Source organism: Poecilia reticulata, chromosome 1 (genome assembly GCF_904066995.2).
Source record: "Poecilia reticulata chromosome 1, P_reticulata-male-v2, whole genome shotgun sequence".
In the NCBI taxonomy this organism is placed as follows: Eukaryota; Metazoa; Chordata; class Actinopteri; order Cyprinodontiformes; family Poeciliidae; genus Poecilia; species Poecilia reticulata.
Genome location: NC_088830.1, coordinates 11649371 through 11672343, shown reverse-complemented (window position 1 = coordinate 11672343; position 22973 = coordinate 11649371). Strand labels below are relative to the sequence as shown.

General features: G+C 37.2%; 1 protein-coding gene across 1 annotated transcript; it reads right to left on the bottom strand.

Annotated features, from left to right (window-relative positions):
- Positions 1-926: 926 nt before the first annotated feature.
- On the bottom strand, positions 927-11616 carry LOC145553656 (polymeric immunoglobulin receptor-like). Its single transcript, XM_081612460.1, has 8 exons — positions 11577-11616; positions 11055-11372; positions 5694-6014; positions 5269-5562; positions 4993-5055; positions 2811-3964; positions 2660-2730; positions 927-2187 (listed from the first exon to the last, which is right to left on the bottom strand). Exons 1-6 carry the CDS (start codon positions 11614-11616, stop codon positions 3822-3824), a joined length of 1179 nt encoding a protein of 392 aa, XP_081468586.1. The 3' UTR covers positions 927-2187; positions 2660-2730; positions 2811-3821.
- Positions 11617-22973: the final 11357 nt, after the last annotated feature.

Genomic DNA, 22973 nt, shown 5'->3' with positions numbered 1-22973 from the left:
TTACTGTACTTAAGTACAATTTTCGTGTATCTGTACTTAAGTAGATTTAATAATGGATACTTTCTACTTTTACTCCACTACATTTTACAGTAAGTATCTGTACTTTCTACTTCACTACATTTCTACAAAACTGTCGCGTTACTCGTTACATCCAAGTCGGGTTGCTCTTTTTTTCCGTTAAAATGTGAAGTTCAGGGACTTAAGGTGGCGCCTTAAGTCCCTGGTGGCGCCGGTGGCAAGCAATAACGTGACTTGGTGTCTGTTGTCACCCATTGGCTCCACCTTTACTCGCACGCGGAGCTCCAAGACATGCGCAGTGGTTTCCTCTGAGCGTCAGTAATATAACAGCGCTGCATAAATCATAAGATATGGCGACATGTAAAATCAGCAGCGCTTCGCTTTCACAGACAGTGGGACTTCGTCCAATTTTTAACGTCACTTGGAAGGAAAGCTTAAAGAAAGGTAAGCTCCGTGGACGTGATGCTAGCAAAGCTAGCTGTATTGACTGAAACACATGTTGCATCTGCTATGAAAAAAAGTTGTCACTCATGCGCTGAATTACTGTGTGGAGGTGTTGAGTGAGGTGTTGCATATATGGGACAACGCTGTGACCAAAGTGCAATATAGTAATATGACATTCCTGGACGATCCGATTCTTCTGGACGGATCTTGACTAAGTCCTATAGTGCTGAAGCCTCACTGAGAGCCGTTCTTTGTTCTTGTAATGCTCTGCGTACACTGCAGTAGCTATTTTATTTCATTAAAATATCTTTATATTTAATTGGCGAATAAATAAAACAAGAACGTAAGAACACAGAGCATGCTCATTGCTCTTTGTTTTCGTCACCTGTCATGGTGGCAGACGTTGCAGCAGGAGGGAGGATGAGAACAGTCACGGTGCTCCTCCTGCTTGGTTACTTCTTGCTTATTGGGCCTTGGACAGTATTCATAGTTGAGCGTTGTTAATTGCTATGTTTAATGATGCAGACAATTATTATTTCTGACATTGGCAATATGGGCAACCGCCCAGGGTGTTATTTTTTTTAGGGATGGCAGGAGACCTCTGTGTATTGTGGCACAGAGATGAAAGCAAAACAGAATGAAGAAGAGTTTGAATTGATACTGGTTAAATTTATTTAATCTCTAAGTGTTTAATATCTAGATGTTTTTATGGGAAAGTGAATCTTTCAGATCAATTTGAGAAGCAATTTTGATAGGTGCACTTAATGTTATTGTCATGTAGCATGGGGTGCTGGTTTTGATTTGGTCTTGGGTTCGGTGGTCTAGACTACAACTCTGCTACGAGGCTCCATGGTTCCATGTCCTCCTCTGCCAGTTTCTTCTCCCATTACATTTGAACACAAATACACTTGGTCATTAGTTATACCTGTTCGACTGCTGCTGACACAAGTAGTGAAGCAAACAATCAAATGGCAGCTACTGAATGCATTGATGCATCTACATGTCATAAAAACAACTTGTTGGAGTTTAAATCAAGCGTCAGAATTGGGGGAAAAAACAGGTATTTAATAGACTTTGAACTGGTTGTTTGTGGTAGACAATCAGCTCAAAATTTCAGAAACCGCCAATCTACTGGGATTTTAACGTGCAACCATTTCTTAGGCCCAAAACACACTGCCTGCATCTGCCTTTTCATGCTCTGACCAGATGATACATCTGGATCTGGAGGCACACATCTAAAAGTTGCAGCATGGTGGCTCTCAAGGTCTTGACTTGGCACCCAGCTCCATGAAAAAAGACATAAACTCAGAGAACCGACACTCCAAAACCATGACAATAACAGTTTATTTCTTTTGCCTTAATATAAAACTTAATAGATATAAATGTAAAAAATTGCAATGTGAAAGCATAATTGTAAAGCTCATGAAAGTAGTTTATCAGAAGCATTAAGATGATAATTATTTAGCAAGAAAAAGCTTTTAGGAAATCAATGAAGCATTTCCGCCTCACACAAATACAATTGTCCGTACATAATGTAAGACCCAATATTTGGCACACTCTTCATCTTTTCTGTGTTTTATAAAAGAACTCATTACAGTAAATATCCTCAGGATTTGAAATGTTTCCATATTGAGCTTCATCTTCATAATCCGGGTCCTCAAAGCTGGAACTGGTGCAGGCCCTCTGCTGTGAGCGCAATGCAAGACCATCATGATTTTCATAAAACTATAAAAGAAGGAAGAGATCACAGATCAATCCATGCAGGAAGAAAGGCCCTGCTGAGATTACATTATGTTTCATTTTGATTAATTTCATCGGCCTGATATTTTAGCTGAGCCCACTTTAGGTGAGAAAGTATCTTGAGTTACATGCTGACATGCACTCTCGACAGCATTTTCAGCCCTTTAAGAGTGTTTACAATGTAGGAACATGCATAAAGTTCTAGAATGAGAATCATAAGTGCAATCATAAGGAATTTTCTATCCAAATGTAAAAGCATTTATAGATCAAATAACTGATTTTCCCTCCTATAAAGTCAAGATTATTATTTTCCAGATCAAATCCAATGTTTAAGCAGGTAAGTGAGCAGCAGTAACATTTTTATCTAGTTGTAGCTTAAAACTGAAGCATAAAACTAAAATCTATCTAAACCAACACTATTCCTTTCATCACATAAGTAAACATTACATTTTCTTACATCTGCTCCTCCAGTCACTTCCTCTGTGTCTGCTGCCACATGTTGGCATCTGTTTGTAGCAACTTCTGCTTCTGATGAAGAAAAGCACAATAAAACAAAATCAGTTGTCAGAAGTGTTTGCTGTTGTTGGCAGTGGAAAAACTCAACTCACCTTTTACTTTGTGACATTTTTTCTTGCACACAACCAGGATGATAATAATCACTATCATTAGTAGGACAGAGGGTGCAACAAAAAGCCCATAGAGAGCTCCACCTACGGTGCATATAAAGATGAAAACAGATTGTAATGAGCACAGAGACAAAAAAAAGAAATGAGAAAAGAAATGAAGAAAGGCAGGAAAAGGCTTAAGGGAAACAATATTGGATTACAAGCATAGAGAGAGAGCAGAAGTCAACACCCTAGAAGTCTGTCTCTAAACCTGCAGAAAGAGAAAAAACATACCGACAACCACAACAACAAAAAACATATATAATAACAATTATAACATCACTGAAAGCACTGGGTACAAGTAAATACATGATGTATTTTGCGGCAAACGCAGCCCAAATGAATGTTTCTAACGAACACCTGAATTAAGACCTGTGTGTATGTGTGCATGAGAGTGTTTGTGTCTGTAAGGTTTCTCCACAAAAATGTTCAATAGTGAACATTTTGTACCCTGTGTTGTCCCCCAGGACATGAGGACAACACAAGGAAGGCAGGAGCTGCAGACACCAGGGTTGCATTTCTGGTCATGGAGACAAGAACCAGAGTCCAGAGGGTTCAGGTGTTTTAACTACCCACTGAGGGCCCAACACGCCCCAGCTTAGGGTGGCGCTCAGACCCCACAAAGCAGTGACCAGGGTTGAGGAGTGTGATGGGGGGAAGCAGACCCCACATTTAGTGGAGAGCCAAAGATGATCTAGTCAAGGGGGCAGCCCAAACGTCAACTTGACAGATAAATAGCAACACACACACAATCACTCATTTCCTCGTCCTTGCTCACACACATCAACTCACCTCATGTAAAAAAACACAAAAATGGACACCACTCTCTCCCCATATACTCCTAACATCACCCCAGAGGGGCAACCTGTCACCAGACAGACATTGAAAACTAGAAGTCTTGTTTTCAATGTCAAGTTTTTGTTTGGTCATCCTGAATTTGATTGAAGTTGTAGTTTATGAGTAAAACAGAAATAATCTAATAGACAGACTCCGTCTCTCCACTCTACCTTGATCAGATTCGTCAGGGATGCTAGTTGTTGTCTGTGGTGAAGCTGTAGTGACCTTTGCAGTGACTGTGCTGGTCTGGAGCCGATACGCTGTAACGGAAAAGATACTATTAGTTCACTTCATCTTGCTTTTATTTTTACTGTGAAGTAGAAGATTTAAATTTTTTGATCACACAGGATTTCTAATTGTATGACACTATGTGAAATGTCACATCCTCTTTTTGCTTCACTTCGTTTTTTGAGTAGGTCGTCTGTTTGCTTCCTCACAGCCACCTCACTGCAGCCGAGTTTAGTTGTAAGAAAGTAGAAACACAGTTCTTTAAGTGGCCTACTGCGTTTTGTTAGAGCCACACAAGAGGTTAGATAAGCAAACAGTGCTGGTTATTTATGTACTTATTCTTTATCCCTTTGTTTACTTGGAGTCAGTGATGAGTCTCTCTTCTCCACATCACTCAGTCTTTATCTCCTCAGTTGTTTCTCAACATTCAAGCTCTTCTCCTTTTTTTATTCTATTTAATTACTTCCTCTTAATTTACATTCATCAGTCAAGTCAGTCCCTGTCAAATCTTTGCTTGTCTTTTCTGTCTTCTCCACTTATTTCCAAAACTGCTTCTTTCAGCTGCATTGCAAATCCCCGACTGATGAAACTCTCCCAGTTGTTTAAATCCTATCAGTTCCCCTGCCTGCCGTATCTACAGTCTAATTTTTTCTGATGAATTAATTATTATATCGCTACTATCTGTTTCACTTATTGTTAGAGGTCAGATGAGATTGTTTCCCTGAAAAAGGCAAGTCTTCTTTCTTTTGGATGTTTGTACAAAAAAATGCAATGAAGTCCAAAGTAAAAAAAATTAAAAATAGATGTTTTTTAGGCCACTTAAAGAACTTCTTCTATTTCAAATGTCCGATCAAACTTGTCAACCATTTTCTTGATTAGTCACATGGTACAGCTGGCTTGTGAGTGATAAAATCTCCACTGAGGAGCAGCTATTCAAATTAGATCAATGCTGCATGTGTCCAACATGCAGTAAATGGCATGTACAGAAAATAATGTTGGTGTTTTACGATTTGTTTTCTCATTTTAGCCTTTGGTATGTTCCTGTCATTTAAGGTCTCACCTTCCGTCTGTTTTTGTTTTGGCAGATTCTTCAGCACTTTATTTTCAGTAATTTGTTCTTTTTCTGCAACAAATAAGGAAACAAGTTTAAATAAATATAAGATTTTTCCAGAGACAAGATTGTACAAGACCAGTTAGCATTGAACACATGAACTTTAAACAGTCTACCACCATGATATCCTACCGACTAGTTTTCAAGTTCCTTACCCTACACAGTTGACAATTAAAAACTATTTTTATTCAATATTTCATTAATGTGTCATTGTGCTCCTCTTACCTACAGATAGATGAACCTTAGTGTAGCTTCCAACACTCCACTCTGAGTTTGATCGACACCAGTACGTCCCAGCATCCCTTGCTTCCAAGTTAGTGATGGTAACAGAGAAAGAGCTGGAAGAAACGCTGTGCACTGCGAACCTCGTTTGACCCATCATGTCTGTACAGTCACTGCGTTGGTTTCCTTTGCAGATAAACATCCTGTTATTACGATGTTCACGTGGATAAGGACACTGCCATGTTATCTGACGTCCCTCGATGCCTTTCATGTTCTTGGATGTCACACAGCACCAGTCTAATTTATAAAAAAGAAGAATCATTGAGGTATGTCTTTTTTATTTTAGATGTTTTCAACACAGAAAATAAACATAAAAGCTGTTTCCCTTCATAAATTCATAGAGTTGATGTAAAGTTTGAACGTCTCACCTTTGACCACCAGGGCAAAAGTACAGAAACCATCCCATCCTGCGTTTCTCTGGACACCAAAAAGATACGACCCAGAATCCCTCAGGCTCAGCCTGGAAATGGTGACTCTGAAAATTCTCGCATTCTTGTCATCAGTGAGTGTGAATCGTCCATTTTGTCTTTTATTAGAGGTGATTATTGCTTGCTGTAAACATACAGAGCGCCGGTTTCCTGTGCAGACGTACTTCAGGTTGTTGACATCATCGGTTTCATAAAGACAGTCGATGGACACCGAACCTTCCTCATTACCTTGGATTTTAGTTGGCGTTCCGCCCCATATGTCTGTGGGTAAGATAAACAACACTGTAAAATCACATTTTCAGATGTTCAGTTCACAGTTCAGTTTTTTTCTATTCTGTCCAATATTTCCGAGCATCATATCTTCAGTGAGCTGTGGCGTACGGTTTCCTATTAATATATGAAAAAATGGTTTTCCAGTATTTTTGTTTGGTTTCTTTATATTAATTTCCATTTTTGCCTTACAGACGTTCTTGGGCTATTTCATATTTTGCTTAATTAAGGCCGTTTTCACCCTGCAGGGAAAATGGAAGGTTTTTTTGTACATCATTCAGTCTGGTGTTGATTTAGAAATCAACAACAGACAGTTCCTCCCACAATTGTAACATATTTCTGACATCACATCAGGGAAGGAGCAGCAGATAGGGTGGGGGTTGCAGCAGGCCCCCAGCTTGAACCAACAGGGGGCTCACGTGGGAGGAGAAAGATACCTACAGGGATCCAAATTTTCTTTATAACATCTGATGAGAAGTATAAATATGACCCATTTCCTGGTGTAAAATGTATACGATACCCCAATAGGTTATATAGTAGGGTGCCCCATTGTTGACTCATGGTTGCTAAAAACCTTCCCAGACTGACTGATTTTAGTGACATAGTGGGTGTAAAATATTGAATAAAATGTTGTGCCACATGACTGGCTTTATGTTCACTCTTATATTTAACTTTATGACACACAAAATTACAAATTAATTGTCCTTATTGTCTCCAGGTGCATTCTGGGTAAAGCTTGGCACCAACGTCATCATCAGTCACTTCATAGACATAATATAAGGATAGAGGCCTCATGGACCGCTCTCGCCTATTGTCGCTGACGAGATTTAGGCGGCCATCTTGGAGCGGTAGACCACTCCACTCAGCCTTATGTGTTTAGCAGGAACAATGACATATCAGCGCGTTTAATCGATCAAAACACGCTTTTTTGTTACTGAAAACCATATTCAAACATATGTCAAAGCTACATTTATAAACAGTTGTATTATTTAAGTATGTTTTTAATACATAGTTCAGCATATTTAAATATGTTTAGTGGCTATAACAATAGAATAGGAATGGAATATTCTGATATCGATGTATGATGAGCATATTACTAAGCCCACAGCCATTCATAATTTATTCAATAAATTATTTAGTAATATCAATATATTTATATAACTGTACAGACACAAATAAATAATGATTAATACTGAATAATATATATTGTACATACATACATACATACATACATACATACATACATACATACATACATACATACATACATACATACATACATACATACATACATACATACATACATACATACATACATTGTGTACGTATGTACACGTACGTATGTACATTGTGTAAGTACGTATATAGATATGTTTTTCAGCCGACGAGTTCTAGCTTCAGAGAGATTCAGCAGCAGATTGAGTCCAAAATCCTATGTGAGATTCATCCGTGCTGCAGTGAAACTGTCTCTTTTTATTGATATCTCCCTCTTCTTCCTCACATTGTGTCTTTATGAAACTTTCAAAACAAAAACGGAAGATTTGGGATGTATCTTACTAGTGAAAGAATTACATTTAAATAATAGTCTTTACCTGTGAAACTTTGCTGGTGAATGTTATAACACATAATAAAATTTTTATAATATGTGTTACATTGTTTCATTTCTAATGTAGGCTCTTGTGTCAGATAATCTAAGTCAATGTTAGAGAATAATTAATTTTTTTAGATTTACAGAATCTCAGTTAGCCTTCATAGCGGGGCTGAACCCGTATTACACCAAGCACTGTAGCTAATATTAGCTGGTTTCTCGCCGGTGGACATAAATACAATAAAGTAATATTATAATGACAATATATACACAATAATATGTCCATCTTACTTGTGAAATGTTGTTTGTGGAGCCCTCACATCAATAATCCATAGATCCGAACAATATCCCTCAGTGCTGAGGCATCTTCTGCTGTTTTGATTGAGCAAAATAGGAGGGACTACCGCTCCAAGATGGCCGCCGTATTTCCTGCGCCGGAGTAGCCAATGCGAGGTCTACTCTTATATAATGTCTATGAGTCACTTGGCAACAAATGGCAAACTAGCTAGAGCATTTCTAGGGATTACGTTAACATGTTTTGAATTTGTGTTGTTTCATCGTTAGTAACCAGTAGCCTGATGTTTCTGTTGTTCTCTTGGTTTGTTGTACTTCATGTCAGATGGACTTCAAAATGACATAGTCGCTCTCTCTGGTGAAGAAACTTGTTAGCTCCGCTGTTGCGGGCATGTCTATGTTGTAAAGTTAAATTATCATGAGCTTTATTATTTGGCCCCGGTCATTGGCCCCGCCCCCCGGCCGATGCCGTCTTGTTCCGCTACTGCGTCACATGTTTGCCTGAGGAGCGAAGGCAGCAGTATGGCATATTGTCTGGAGCTTATTATAACAAGGTAAGTTCCATGTTAAAATTATCACGTTTTTGACTATTTTTTTTATGGAGGCATTATTTTTCCGTTTACACAAGAGTATCGATTCACATACATAGTTTGCTTAACGTAGGTTTATTTGTTTGGATATCACGGTATATACGACTATTTATCTTAACCGAACATTGAAACTGTCAGGAAAATCTGGAGGCCCTGTGAGTTAACATTATTTAGCTGCGGAGGTTTTCTTTGTATTTTGGCTGTAGACTGCAAAATGGGTGAGTGGCTGCGCTGGACCATTGGCTTGATCTATGCCACAGGTGTCAAACTCCAGTTCTGGAGGCCCTCTGTCCTGCAACATTTAGATGTACGAAAAAATGCAATGAAGTCCAAAGTAAAAAAAAGAAAAAGGTGTTTTTTTTTTGTGGTAACCAGCAAAATGTGATTACCACATTTTACTGGTTCTTGTATTTCAAATGTCCGATCAAACTTGTCAACCATTTTCTTGATTAGTATTGTGTGGCGCTGATTGTATTCAGCGCCACACCTGAATACAATAATTAGGTGATTAGCAGGACTCTGGAGAACATATCTGCGCAGTGAGGAGGCAGTTGAGCCATTTGACTGGTGTTTTGTACCTTTGGCACATCTAAAAACTGCCAAAATGTTTTTTCTTTGTTAGTGTGTCATGTTGTTGACTGAAACCTGTTATGAAGACTCCAACACATTTCTTCAGAGTGGTTGGCACAACTTTTAATGCTGTCCAAAATTTTTTCTATAAGCTGACTAATTTCTTTAGTAATTATTTCTGACTTTTTTTTATGCTTTATCTTGTAAACCGGGTGGGCAGAGTAATTTGAATATGACTATGACACACACAGGTGAGTCTGATTAGTTTTGCTCACACTACTTTTTAAAATATTTATCATCCTAATGTTTCTGCTACATTTCTTGTTTTTCCTTCCAGACTGGAAGTCCTTCATGTTGGCGAAAACAAGAGCAGCACCAAAGACATTTCACCATCAGTGATCACAAGACCGTCCATGGCCGCTTCCAACGAACTTTCAAAGCAGACTTCACCTTCAGTGCAAAGTACCATGAATGAATGACCTTTGTTGTATATTGGTGCCAGTGCTGTTTGATGTTGTTTTGAAATAAAAGTAGATTACATACTGCAACTGGTGCTGTTTTTGTAGCATCTAATGTCTTTTAAAATTAATTTGGGGATTATTGATGGACAATAGTTTCTGGGGGAAAAAAGGTTTTAATTGCTCTAGTGGCTTTTATTTGGTAGTCAATTGACAAAAAAGTGAGTAATGAGAGAAGGGGAAGACTGGGAAGCAAGCCCACGACAGCCACTTTGAAAACTAGAGCCTCCATATGTGGGTTGTGCTTAACCCCTGTGCCACCACAGCACACCCTGCCAGTAGTATTTTAAAACTCAGATTTCTATGTTAATATATCCTTTACCCTTCTGTGTTACATTAACACGTTCATAGTGTTAACTTTTGACAATATACACTAGTGTTGGGTAGATTAACACTGAAGTGTGTTTGATTTCAACTACTGTGAGTGTTGATTCAGCTCTTATCACAAATAACACTTTCAAAAGTAACTTCTACACCACCCAGAGTGGACCAATATAGACACTTTCAAAGTGTTGAATTTAACTCTAGGAGTTGATGGAACACTTCCATATTTGCTATGCAAATCCATTCCTGTCTTACTCTTCACTTAAATGCTTCACATTCTCTCTCCTTTTCTGTTCTTCCTTTAATTGTCTTGCCAAATTAAAGGAAACCTCATAATTTTCGCTAATTTTGAAATGTTTGTTTTAATTTTTAAATTATTTTTGCCAAGGCATGCTGCCGGCATAGAGTTGTATTTATATTGTAGTCTGAGAATATAATCAAACTGCAGCTGAGGGCTTTCATAAATTTGGTCAGAAAACTTTAGTTCCTCTTCAATTTTCTCTAATCGGCCTTGTTGGTTTGTTTTGCCTTGTCTTGTAATTTAACCTTTGTTGTACACACTAAAGGTTTCCCACAGTGTTGCATAATTTATCTGTCTATTAGCACTGGTCTCAAAAATTAAAGTATTTGCTGTATTACATGCTTATGAAATGCTGGATCAGTGAGCAACATAGGCTTAAATCAGAAATTAGTATTATAATTGATAAGAGTTGGAGTGTGAACATAGTCCTAGAATTATCTGTTCTTTGATCAAACCATGACATGATCATTCCTGAAAATTTTTAATTTTTCTTCCCATTGTCTCTTTAATATTAGTTTCTTCTCGTCATACCTAAATAATTTCCTTTGTTATGCTGTCTTTGTGTAATTACACTAGTTTTATATTTAAATTCATTACCAACAATATAATTTATTATCGTACGGCCCACATCGACAAGTTTTTAAGTAACAGATCTGACAGATTCTGCATTTGTCAAACCTTGATACTATAGTTTCTAATGACTGAATGAAACTCTGTGATCATTACAGCAACAACTTAATTAGTACTAAAATGAAAGCATACATCTTTCAGGTGAAGAACATTTGTATTTGATTCATAACAGACTAAAAAAAACCTAATGAAATAAAATGTATATTTGTTATTTACCATTTCTAACTTCCAGCTTTACTTCAGTGTAGATATCGTTTCCTGTTCTGGTCACTCCACACCAGTATTTTCCAGCATCATCGAATTGAAGGTGAGAGATGGTCACTGTGAAGGTTAGTGCTTCTTGGTCATCATAGATGGAATATTTGTTGCTATTTCCTTTTGATTTAATAAGAACGTCATCGTCGTTGCAGTCGTTCTTACACAGGTACTTTTCATAATCCTCATATCCTGAAGGATATGGACAGGAAACCCTTGCATCACCTCTCTCATATCCAAATACAGGGATTACATCACAGGTGACACAACTCACAGCAGCTAAAATGAGAAGATAGTATTAATTTAGTTTTTTCATGTTTAAACTGCTGAAAAGGAGTTATTTTAATTTTCTTGAAATATTTGCTGCTAAAGTCTGCATGTCATTAACTATTAGCTCAGATGCTCAGTGTTTTTCATTGTTATGGCAACAAATTAACTTACTACAGAAAAGCTAAATATTCAAGATCAAATAATTTAACTTACTGCACATGAGGAGCAAGTTGTAAAGGCTCCACATCTTCATGCTCCTCAAGGCAACTAAAGCAGAAGTAAAGTTAATCTGCTCTTGGAAGCCTTTAGAGGAAACCAGTGAGTTTATGTTTCCACCACAGTGCTGCTGAGTTCATGTTTGCGGTCAAACATGGTATAGCTGCTACATTGACTTTGAGCATTACAGCAATGGTAAGTCTGGGCAATGTGCCGCATTGTGAGAAAATTAGCACGACTATAATCGGAAACTAGCTTTTCTGAAATGTTTCTTTTTTCATACATGCAGCATTATACATTAAATTTATACAAACAATATCAAATTGTGGTTCTCATTGAAACAAAAACAAAGGATCTCTGCAAAGGAAGAATACACACTGACAAAACTTACTTCTAAAATATACCAGACCGTGTATCACCTATTTTAATTTGGTTTGTAGAATAACTCGACTGTATGTAGTTTACCAGTTTTGTTTTTTATGAAATAATGTAAAAACTCGATTAGAAACGCTTGTTTGCCAGAATTATTTAATCTAATAACACACGTATAACTACGAAAAAGCACCAATCCCAACACTGCAGCAACATTGAGCTGTAATCTCAATGTTGCCATTTTTGGTAAGCTTCATAACATCAATGTGGTGCATTCTCGGCTGAGAAACTGTGTTGTGATAACCCTCACAGATGCTTGTGTCAGAAGCTTTGAGCGCTTGTCATTTGTTCTTTTTCTTGCAGTTATCTGTCAACATCAAAGTTCATTAGTCTTTTCACAGAGGAGCGATGCATGGCCCTCACACCTCAGCACCGCAATGAGCATTCAAAGGACCCAGCCTGTTCCTCAAGTGAGCCTGTAAAACACATTACTTCCTCTTTTGTTCTTTTTTAAGTGTCTTATCTACACTTAAAAAAAATAGTCTCCAATTTATAAAAAATACCGGCAGTTGTGGTTTCGAGAATTTTACTGTATGAATTTTACTGTATGAATACATATTTTAGAATATAAATACAGTGAAGAAAATCTAGAGTCTTTGATTTTTCTAAGAATCTAAGAAAAATCTAGATTCTTAAAATTGTCTTACCTCTAAGAAAAATCTAAGAATTTTGCTAACATGACATCACTAGAAGCTAATAACTAACTGAAACTGTATCATGCATTTATAAAACTAACTAAAATGTACTGAAATTATATGTACAATACCCTTCAAGCTACAGGTGGTCCCTTGTTATTTTTTTATTATTATTTAAATTGATGAAAAACACTAAAGATAAATCATCCTGACAACACACAACAGCTTGACCTCTAACAAAATGATTCCCAGAACATGGGTCATACTGTCAGAGCTTAAATTATAATAGATTTACTTCATATTAATTTCACTTTTGGGTCTTGAGCATTAAAAATATGTTTTAATTCTAAGGCATTCGGTGATTTATAAACTAACAGAAGTATTTTAAAGTCTTCTCTCTGAAGTACCAGGAGCTAATGTAAGGATTTTAGAAGATGGGTGATGTGCTCTATCTTCCTTAATCTACTATCAATGAAACTTGTCACCAATGAGAGACATTTACAGAATGCAGAGAAAGTTATCGAAGCAACAAGACCACCACCTAGTGGTGTCACGAGTAAAGCACTACTTTATTTTTTTTATCAACACAGAATGGTCTACAGGAGAGGTTCCCAAACTTTGGGGCGCGTGCCATTGCAGGGGGCCGGGGGGGCAACATGAACACTACAACACGCGCTGGGTTTAGACCTGTGCGTTAGCGAAGGAGACCTGCTGCTGCTGTGGAGAGCAGGTGTGTTAGAATAATGGCAGCAAACCAGCAAAACGCAAAGAACTTTTCACAGTTTTCCCTCCAAACTAACCGACTGAGTTGAGTAAAGTTGCTGGATGCAGGTAAAGTTAGCTAAAGGATGACTAGCTAATATCAATACAGCACCTTAAGCTTAACAAGTAGCCTGTAGGCTACCGATGTTGTTGTCTATGTTCAGCTACGTACATTAATTTTGCTCCCAACAAAGTCAATATCCCCCCCACCCTCCAGGGGCAGGGGCAGGGAGTCTCTAAGAATCCTCTCTCCTCCCTCCCACCCCCTCCCACACGTCGTTCAACCAGACAGCCATTTGTAATCCATAGGGGGGGCCCAGAAAATGTTTCTAAACCACTGGGGGGGGGGTGCAGGAGAAAAAGTTTGGGAACCACTGGTCTACAGTGAATCATTCTCTGAAGCAGTTCACCTTAACAATAACACACATACATACTCATCCTCCAGCCTTTTGAATCTTGCTATCTTACAATAAGTCTCACATTCTTAACTTCAGATTGTTATTAATTAACTTTTTAACTGCTACTGTATTACTATATTTCTCTGTATTTGTTCACAATTTTTACTGTGAAAACATCACTCTACCCACAAATAGGGAAAACATTTTTTTTCCCCCCTTTTTTGTCCTGACACATCATTTGGACTGTAGTTGCATCGCTCTTACTTGTCACAGCAAAGTGTCCAGGGCCCTAATCTGTTATGTTCCATATTCCACATTTATTTGTGGCTATTGCTGGAAGGATCATGGGGTGAACAATTTCTTTGGGGGTGGAAGAGTGCTGGAGCATATTGGCTTGTTGACTTGGCGAATCTATGGACAACAACCAGAACCTTGAGTAAGTTTAGTTCTAGTTCAGTAGTCTACACTTCCCCTGGTAGATGGATTAAACAGCTGAACTGAAACACAACTACTTCCTGACTGTACAAACAATGTTTTCAGTTGCAATAGTAGCATTATTTGTTGCTACTGATCTACTGTTTCTGGAGTCACACTGGTATTTGTGTCATCACTTTTTGTAAACCTCCAAGACTGTTAATAAAGTTCTCTCATGTGTTTATGTTTTGATCTGAGAGTATAAACTTTAAACTGTTGGAGAACAATTACAATAATGTGTACTATTTATACAACATTTACCTGAGTTAAATATGCATTGCTTAGTTGAGAATAGAAGATGATCTGGATACTGTTGCAAAAAGATTCAGTAAGAAATAAAAATGTTAAAAATTAGGCGACGATTAACTGTGGGGTTCTCCATTTTACATGTAGACAGAGTAGGCGTCTGTTGTTGCTTTGAGGTTTTCATAAAGTTGTTCTTGGATATCTTCTGCTTTATCAAAGTGACTTGAGTTCTCGTACACAGAGTCTTCTGGCTTGACATAAAACTGAGGAGAAAACCCAGAAAACCCAGTTTATTATAAAGGACAAAATTTAGTACATAGAAAATTAGTTTTTATTGTGAAGATTTAATTTAATTAAAGAAAAAATGTGATCCAAGCCGGCCTGTGGCTATGAGAAAATGCAATCACACCCTAAATCTAATTACTGGTTGTATCACCCTGGGCAGGAACAATCCTCATCAGGGATGTGCAATGTTCCTTTTAACATCACTGTGGATGAACTTTGCCCCACTCCTCTTTGACTCCTAAAGGACTGATGGATGCACTTTTGACATCAGTAAGACTCACCCAAAACTTCAGAAAATACTTTTTAACCAACTTCAGACTGATAGTTGTTAGATACTTTTTTCGTCATCTGTTTTTGAATTTATTGGAAAATAGCTGTTTCTGAGATTGACTTTGCAACAATAAAAGCAAAAACACAACAGATCTCAGTTTCATCTAAACACACACAGCCTGTTAGGATGGATTTCTAGGTTCTTTCCTTTTCACATTATTGGCACCCACCATCTCCAGAGCATCAAACTGTTTTCTTTTCTTCTCTTTCCTTTCTTCAGCTTCTGGAACACAGATGTTTAGTTATTGATTAAAATCTTTATCTGTTTCTAAAGCTTCTTCATATAATAGATGCAATGCATACCTTTCTGTTTGCATTTATGTGCTATAAAAACAGCAAATAAAATAGGAAGGAGGAAGAGGAGAGCAGGACCAATGTAAACCACCAGGTTAAAAGAGGCAGGACCTGAAAAGAAAGAATAAAAGGAAAATTGTAGATCTACTGGTAGTACGTGTACTTTTATAACCAAAACATAAGTAAAAATATGCATTTTTTTGTCACTGTCCTATTGTCAACAAATGCAAATGATCTTAATGCACTACAAAGGTGAAAATCTACTAGCTGTTGCACACATATTTTTCTATTATGTTGCTTAAAGAGTCATTAGAACAATTGATGAAACCACAACATTTACAAAGAGAGCAGCCTGGATTATTATATTAAAATCAAACCTGTGTGGACAGCTTTCCATAGCTTACAGATAAACTAAATGTAATGCTATTTACACATTCTGTTAATCATAATATATGAACAGATAAACTTGAAAGAATGTCAACATATTTTATGTTTTGATGTTGAAAATTTGCTTCATTGACATTCAGTGGTTTTTGTTTTCTGATTAAATTTCTATTTCAGAAAAGTTGTATTTAAAAAATGCTCATCAAATAGTTCTTAATCATACTTAGCTGACGCAGTCTTACCTACTGACAGCTCTATCTTGGTGTAGTTTCCAGCGCTCCATTTTGAATCGGAACCACACCAGTACGTCCCGGCATCGCCTTCTTCTAGCTTTGTGATCTTCACCAAAAAAATGCTGGAGGACTTGTCGTCTTGCAGAGTGAACCTGCTTTGACTCAACAACACATCAGTGCAGTTGTCGCGTTGCTCTCCTTTGCAGAGGAATTTGTCGTTATTCCAGTGTTGTGGTGGATAAGGACAAGACAGGATGAAGGAATTTCCCACAATGCCTCTCATATTTTGTGTGTTCACACAACACCACTCTGTCAGAAAGACATGAATATAAACTTTTTTATTTTGATTTTAATGCAATGCAAAATATAATTGCAAAAAGGCAATATCCCTCCCCCAACATAAGATATACTGTAAGTGAAACAAAAAAAAAATCATTAGTTTTTAATTGCCCTTAACGAGACGAAAAATTAACTGGACAAAAAACTTTTTAGTGATCTTAGAAAAAATATCATATTCAAAAAGACCACAGAAGGAGAGTCTAACACAAACAAAATGTGAGGATGTTAATAAACACAAATATGTCAAATTATGGTAAAATTTTTGCAAACCAAAAATAACTAATTCTAAAAATAAATATTTGTGATGTTGGTCATCCATGCAGCATATTAAATACATTATTAAATAGTTGTAAAATTTGTTAATGTGATAAAAGATTGATTAAAAGTTTTCATGTCACATTTATGTCTGTGAATCATACACATCACTTTCTCAAGAGGAGAGTTTTACTTGTGAGGTTTATTAATAAATGCCTTCCTATTTCAAGTTTAATTTTTAAAAAATATCCCATCCCAAAGTCAGTATGTAATACATATTCAATATGTAAAACTCTTACCCAGTGACAACTCAATCTTTGTGTAATTGCCGGCAATCCATTTCGAGTCCGAACCACACCAGTATGTCCCATCATCGCTGTCTTCCAGCTTCGTGACCATGACAACGAAAAATGTGGAGAACTCATCGTCTTGCAGAGTGAACCTGCGTTGACTCAACATGTCAGTGCAGCTGCTGCGCTGAGCTCCCTTGCAGAGGAACTTCCTGCTATCTTGGTGTCGCCGTGAATGAGGACAGGAAAAGGTGAGGGGATACCCCACACTGGCCGATATGTTGTGTGTCTGCACATAGCACCACTCTGTCAGGCAGAAAGTGCAGATTTATAATAAGTACCAAAGTAAAGACCACATATCCAACTTGTAAGATAATACAAAAGTATTATCTTGCAAGTTGGAAAAACCTATTGTACCTATTATCACATAAAAACAGGTGAATAGAATAGATAACTAAAAACTAAAAATGGAGGACAGAATGGCAGTGGATCCAGGTGTGCTAAGCAGGGGAATGTGGAACAGCTGGAAGAAGACATTACTGAACAGAAGAACTAAGGGAAGGAGACTAATTACCACAGATGAATTGACCTAAGAACAAAGGAAACTACAATACACAGGGGAAAACTAATAACAGCAACTTAAAATACAGATAGAACGAATATAGGAAATAAGTACAAAGTTAAACCCTAAGTGATACGTTAAAATGGCAAGACCTTTCTACCTTTCTGTCCAAGGAAAGGATCTGGAATCCGTTTTCTTAACCACATATAAAGTTGTACAGCGGTGGGCTGCTTCATGCAGCGTGAACACCACAGGAAGAGCAAAGTAATCAAAGTACATTACATATTTATCTTCTTAGGCTTTACAATTGGCTGGACTCAGGCACGCACCACAATCTAATTGATCATATGCTGATACCATTAGCAGGCCATTGTCCACACATGTCAAGTTGCGATGCAAAAGGGTGCATAACAAGAGTTAAATATTAAAAGCATGCCCTTTAACTGGCCAAAAATTTATGTTTGTGAAGATGGGCCTGCTAGAGTTTGAACATTAAAAGCAAGCCCCATAATGGACTAAAAAACTCATGTGTGTAAAGGTGGACCCTGCAAAGCATAAATGTTATAAACAGGCCCCACATGTGACTGAAAAACTGACATGTAAAATAAAGTTTAAAATTGTGCATATTGAAAGTGATTTTTAGTATCAAGATTTTTGGGGGGACTTGCTTGATTTTTTTCATAGATCTAGGACATCTAGAAAGGGTGGGCCCCACAAGTCACTAAGCTACGTTGGGGCCTTTTGTGGGAGGTTAACAAGGATGCATGTGTGTGTGTGTGTTTGTCTGCATATGTCAGTGTGTTGTTCCAGATGTATCGTAAATGCAATAGACAATAGTAGAAGTCGTTGAAGGCAATACAGTTCTGTTTCTCAGTTCCAAGAAGATTATGTTAATAAAAACAAAGTTCACATAGAATTTCATAAAGCTTACTTAAATATTATCATTCAGACCAACTGGTATATGGTTGGTATCAGTTCACACACAATTAATGACCAGTCAATGAACAATATAAGTTTAAGACGAGTGATCACACACGAGCCATTTTTAGCTGTCAGTATCTGCAAAGTAGATGAAGTCAAACTGCAGAGACCAAAAGTTGCTGCAAGAGTTTTTGTTTCTTTGCAGCATGAAGACCAGGCATCAGTTTCAGAAACGGGGCTGTATTATCATTAACAATCACCAAAGTGAGATTATTTTACAGTCCGGAAGCAGCAGTGTGAGATGCAGACTGTAGAAATAAACTTTCATACAGCCAAGGTTAGGATTGATAATCTGTTGGTGGTAATGCAACTAAAGAACTGAGAAGATTGGCAAACCTCTGCTGTTAGAAAGTCAAACTGCAGAGACCAAAAGTTGCTGCAAGAGTTTTTGTTTCTTTGCAGCATGAAGACCAGGCATCAGTTTCAGAAACGGGGCTGTATTATCATTAACAATCACCAAAGTGAGATTATTTTACAGTCCGGAAGCAGCAGTGTGAGATGCAGACTGTAGAAATAAACTTTCATACAGCCAAGGTTAGGACTGATGATCTGTTGGTGGTAATGCAACTAAAGAACTGAGAAGATTGGCAAACCTCTGCTGTTAGAAAGTAAAAACATAACACAACCTTACTGAACTATGATTTATCTGCCTTGTTTTCCCATTTTCTAGGATCTTACCTACTGACAGCTCAATTTTGGTGTATTTTTCAGGACTCCACGTAGAATCTGAACCACACCAATACGTCCCAGCATCACCTTCTTCCAGCTTTGTGACAATCACCAAGAAAGAGCTCGAAGAGACGTCGTCTTGGAGGGTGAACCTGCTTCCACCTGTCACCACATCGGTGCAGTGGTCATGGTGGTCTCCCTTACAGAGGAACTTCCTGTTGTTCCTGTGTTTTAGTGGATAAGGACAGGACAACATAACGAGTTGTCCCACAATCCCACTCATCTTGTTGGTCTTCACACAACACCACTCTGTTATACAGAAAATAAAAATGGATGATATCAGCAACTGAGGATTGCTTTGCTTATGCACATATATGCAACATTTCCACATCATTTTAAATGATGACTTGAATATGCATCGGGAAATTCTGCAATGTAGCAACAAATCTAAACCACTAAATGTTCCATTAATAAGAATTATTAAATTAAATAATTCACTTTAGTTTCTGTGTTCTTCAACTTTAGGAAAAACTACTATAAATCTGAGATGTGCAGAAATTGAACTGTTTGATGTCACAGCTTTCCTACGTACTGTAGGTCAAATGTCCTGTTTTATAATTCCAAATATTCTTTCTATTTGTTTAAATGAGTCATTTTGACATTTATTTATGTTAAAACATCCCATATTTTTTATAAAATGTTTTAGTAAACCATTTAGTGAGATGGCTTAGTGTTTTTGATTTCTTTAAAATCTTTGAAACCTTTTGCCACAAACTTCAGAACAAGGAAAAAAATCTTCATCCCTCAACATGTATAATTTAATTTTGTTTTTCACCTTTCTTTATTTCCAGTGAGACTTCTGAAGGATATTTGTCAAACCCAGTTTTGGTCACCCCACACCAGTATCTTCCCCCATCCTCAGATCTTAGGTTTGAAATGGTCGTCATGAAAATACGTTTCTTTTTATCATCGCTGGTGGAGTATCTGGCCTTCGTAGTTTCTGTGCTCCTGACCAGAACATCTGCATCTTGTCGACAGTCGCCCCTACACAGGTATTTCTCATAGGACTCAAAACCAGCATCATAGGGACATAAAACAATCGCTCTTTTGCCCTCATACCCAGATACTTGGATCACTGCTGCTGCATTGCTTGCACAAGATAAAGTAACTGTGAAGAGAAGAAAAGATGGTATCAGAAAAACTGCAGAGATGCATACAGCTGTGTCTAGGTTTAGGCTGGTTAATGGTGTGAATACATAGTTAAAATGAGAAGCCGTTTAAAAACCATATTTGATCACCCTGCTCTTGTGAGATGAATGTCATGAACTTTTCACCACCATTAAAGAGGACATCAGTCTTCTGGATATTTTTTCAAAAGCCACACCTTTAGGATAGTTTCAGTGATATAGTGCTAACGTGTCTGTTTTGTCTGAAAACACATGCTGTAATTAACAAGGTAATACTGCCCTTAAATAAATGTTTACAACCAGCAACAGTGCTTTGAAAGTATACTCCCAAAGTCCAGTCTGTTTCCTTAACTTCGGTAGCAGATTTTAATTGCTTCTGTCAACGTCTTGTATTGTATAACTTTAAAATATGTCATGTTATCAATTATTATTATTTTAATTATTATTTTGATTTGCAGTAGTAGTAATAATAGTATTCAGTAAAAATAACAAATGTAATAAAAATGTAAAAGAAATAAAACAAATCTATGTAAAAGTTAGAAAATTCAGTCTACATTTCTGTATTTTTTTTCAGTTGCCAAACCATTCTCTCATTCTAAGACATATCTTACTGCATTTGTTGTATGTAACATAATAAATTACTATAATAATCTAGCCAAGACCCTATGTAGTTTTATAAATCCAAATAAACTTACAGCAGATGCAGACCTGCAGGTTTTTAAAGCTCCACAACATCATTAAGCAGCAGAAATATAAAAACACAGACCTTCCTCTTCTTGACACAACGTCCAACCCATGCGGTTTTGCACAGACCCATGTACTATATTGAGAGGAAATTGTCTGTTTCCTGTTGAGAGCGGGTCGACCTTTCTTTAAAGCAGCATACAGATCTTCGGCCAGCTTGTCCTGCTCAGCGACTTGTTTTTGCAGACCACCACAGAGTACACGGAGAGATTTGCACATACTGAAACCTATTGGTCACATAATGGTCAAACAAACAAAGCCAGTAGTTTGAAGTCCTGTATGACAATTACAAATAGTTACTTGACATCTCTAAAATGGCACTATGTGCATGGAAAATATATAATATTCTGCCCCTTTAAGTTTCCCTTTGAAATATTTCCTCTCTCAGGTGAATAAAGAGTTTGAATAGTGTTGTGTGATTTTTACTGACATTATAATTGGGTTATTGCCGGATTATTTAGGTTGGTAAACACATGCTGAATAAGTGATGTGTGAGAGCTGCAGATCTCATGTAGTGTTAGTTATAGCATTCCAGTTGATGTGGTGGTCAAATAATCGATGCTGCAGTTTAACATACAAATGAAGCCGACATAGGAGAGTTATTTTCCTAAAACAGTTTGTTTTCCAAAGCTACTATATGGTCAATATATACATTTATGATACAGCAGGAGTTTACTTAGAGTTATTTTGGTTTGACCAGGGGTCATAGCCCAAAGATAAACTGATGCACAACAGAAAAGTACAAAATGGTTTGTTTACTTGCGCAAAATAAAAATAATGTGATCATATTGAGACATGGTGAATCACACTTGAGCTGTAATTTTAGCTGTTGGGCCCAAATATAAACAAAATTTAACTCAGGATTAAGAAAAGAAATTGACCATATCACAATCACAGAGATATAGATTCTCTTTGTTTGCACAGAAGTAGAACTCAAAGAGCTGCTGTCAAATTAAAACATGTTTACTTTGTTATAAGGTGCAGAACAGCTTGCTGGCCGATCTTCTTCATGTGGATCAGGTTGGTGTAGCACAGCCTTGATTTGTTGTTGCGCAGTACATATACTTATGGCTGCCTTTGTGCAAGTAGATTCACATTATTAGTACAGATACAATTAGTAACTGCAGATTTTAATCTCTGTTATCTTGATGTCAAGGGTTACTCTCTCTATGCCACAATGAGACCGATGTTCTTAGATTTCTCACAGCACCAACATAGATGAGCATCCCTGGAGGTCTTATTGACATTACATATTCAATTTCGGCTGAATTATTTCATGAATAACATAGAAAGAGCTACTTGAAACATGGTGCAATGTGACCTGCCGTGACTCATCATGTCTGCGGTTTCTGCCTTGACCTTCTTTACAAAGAAACTTTCATCTTTCTCAGCCACCAATTGCATTAATTGGTGGCTGATTAATGCAGTTAATCAGAGATTAATGTAAAGATTCAAACATCTCTACATTTTTGAACATTTATATACAAACACAGTTGTATGATGACTCTGCTCACAAGATAATGAATCAACTCACTAAATAAAAATTGCGTTATAATATCTTAACAAATAACAGCTTACTGTACATAGCCAACAGATTTTGAAGGCTTTACATCATGATGTTCCTCAAGACCACAGTCACACAAACAGGCAGGAAACTGCTGTGAGAAATATTTCAAGTAAAACCACAGTGGCTTATTCTTCCACTGCTGAGCTCAATAACCACCATATGTGTCCACAGACCTCATGAGTGAGAAAAATCATGCACTGCACATGAAAAATGTGGACGATTTAAAAGTCCTTTTATTTAATAAGAGTACCGAACAAGCAGCAGCATAGGTTTTATATCAGCAAAAAAAAAATAAATAATTGATTTTGATTTTGTTTAAAGTTTTTG

What these genes read in the sequence shown, in the direction of transcription:
- LOC145553656 (XM_081612460.1), bottom strand. Translation starts at nt 11,616, where the DNA reads ATGAAGATGTGGAGCCTTTACAACTTGCTCCTCATGTGCA. An exon ending in TTTTGCCCTGGTGGTCAAAG is followed by an intron (nt 5,563 to 5,693) that starts GTGAGACGTTCA and finishes TTTATAAATTAG; the next exon opens with ACTGGTGCTGTGTGACATCC. An exon ending in TAAGGTTCATCTATCTGTAG is followed by an intron (nt 5,056 to 5,268) that starts GTAAGAGGAGCA and finishes TATTTGTTGCAG; the next exon opens with AAAAAGAACAAATTACTGAA.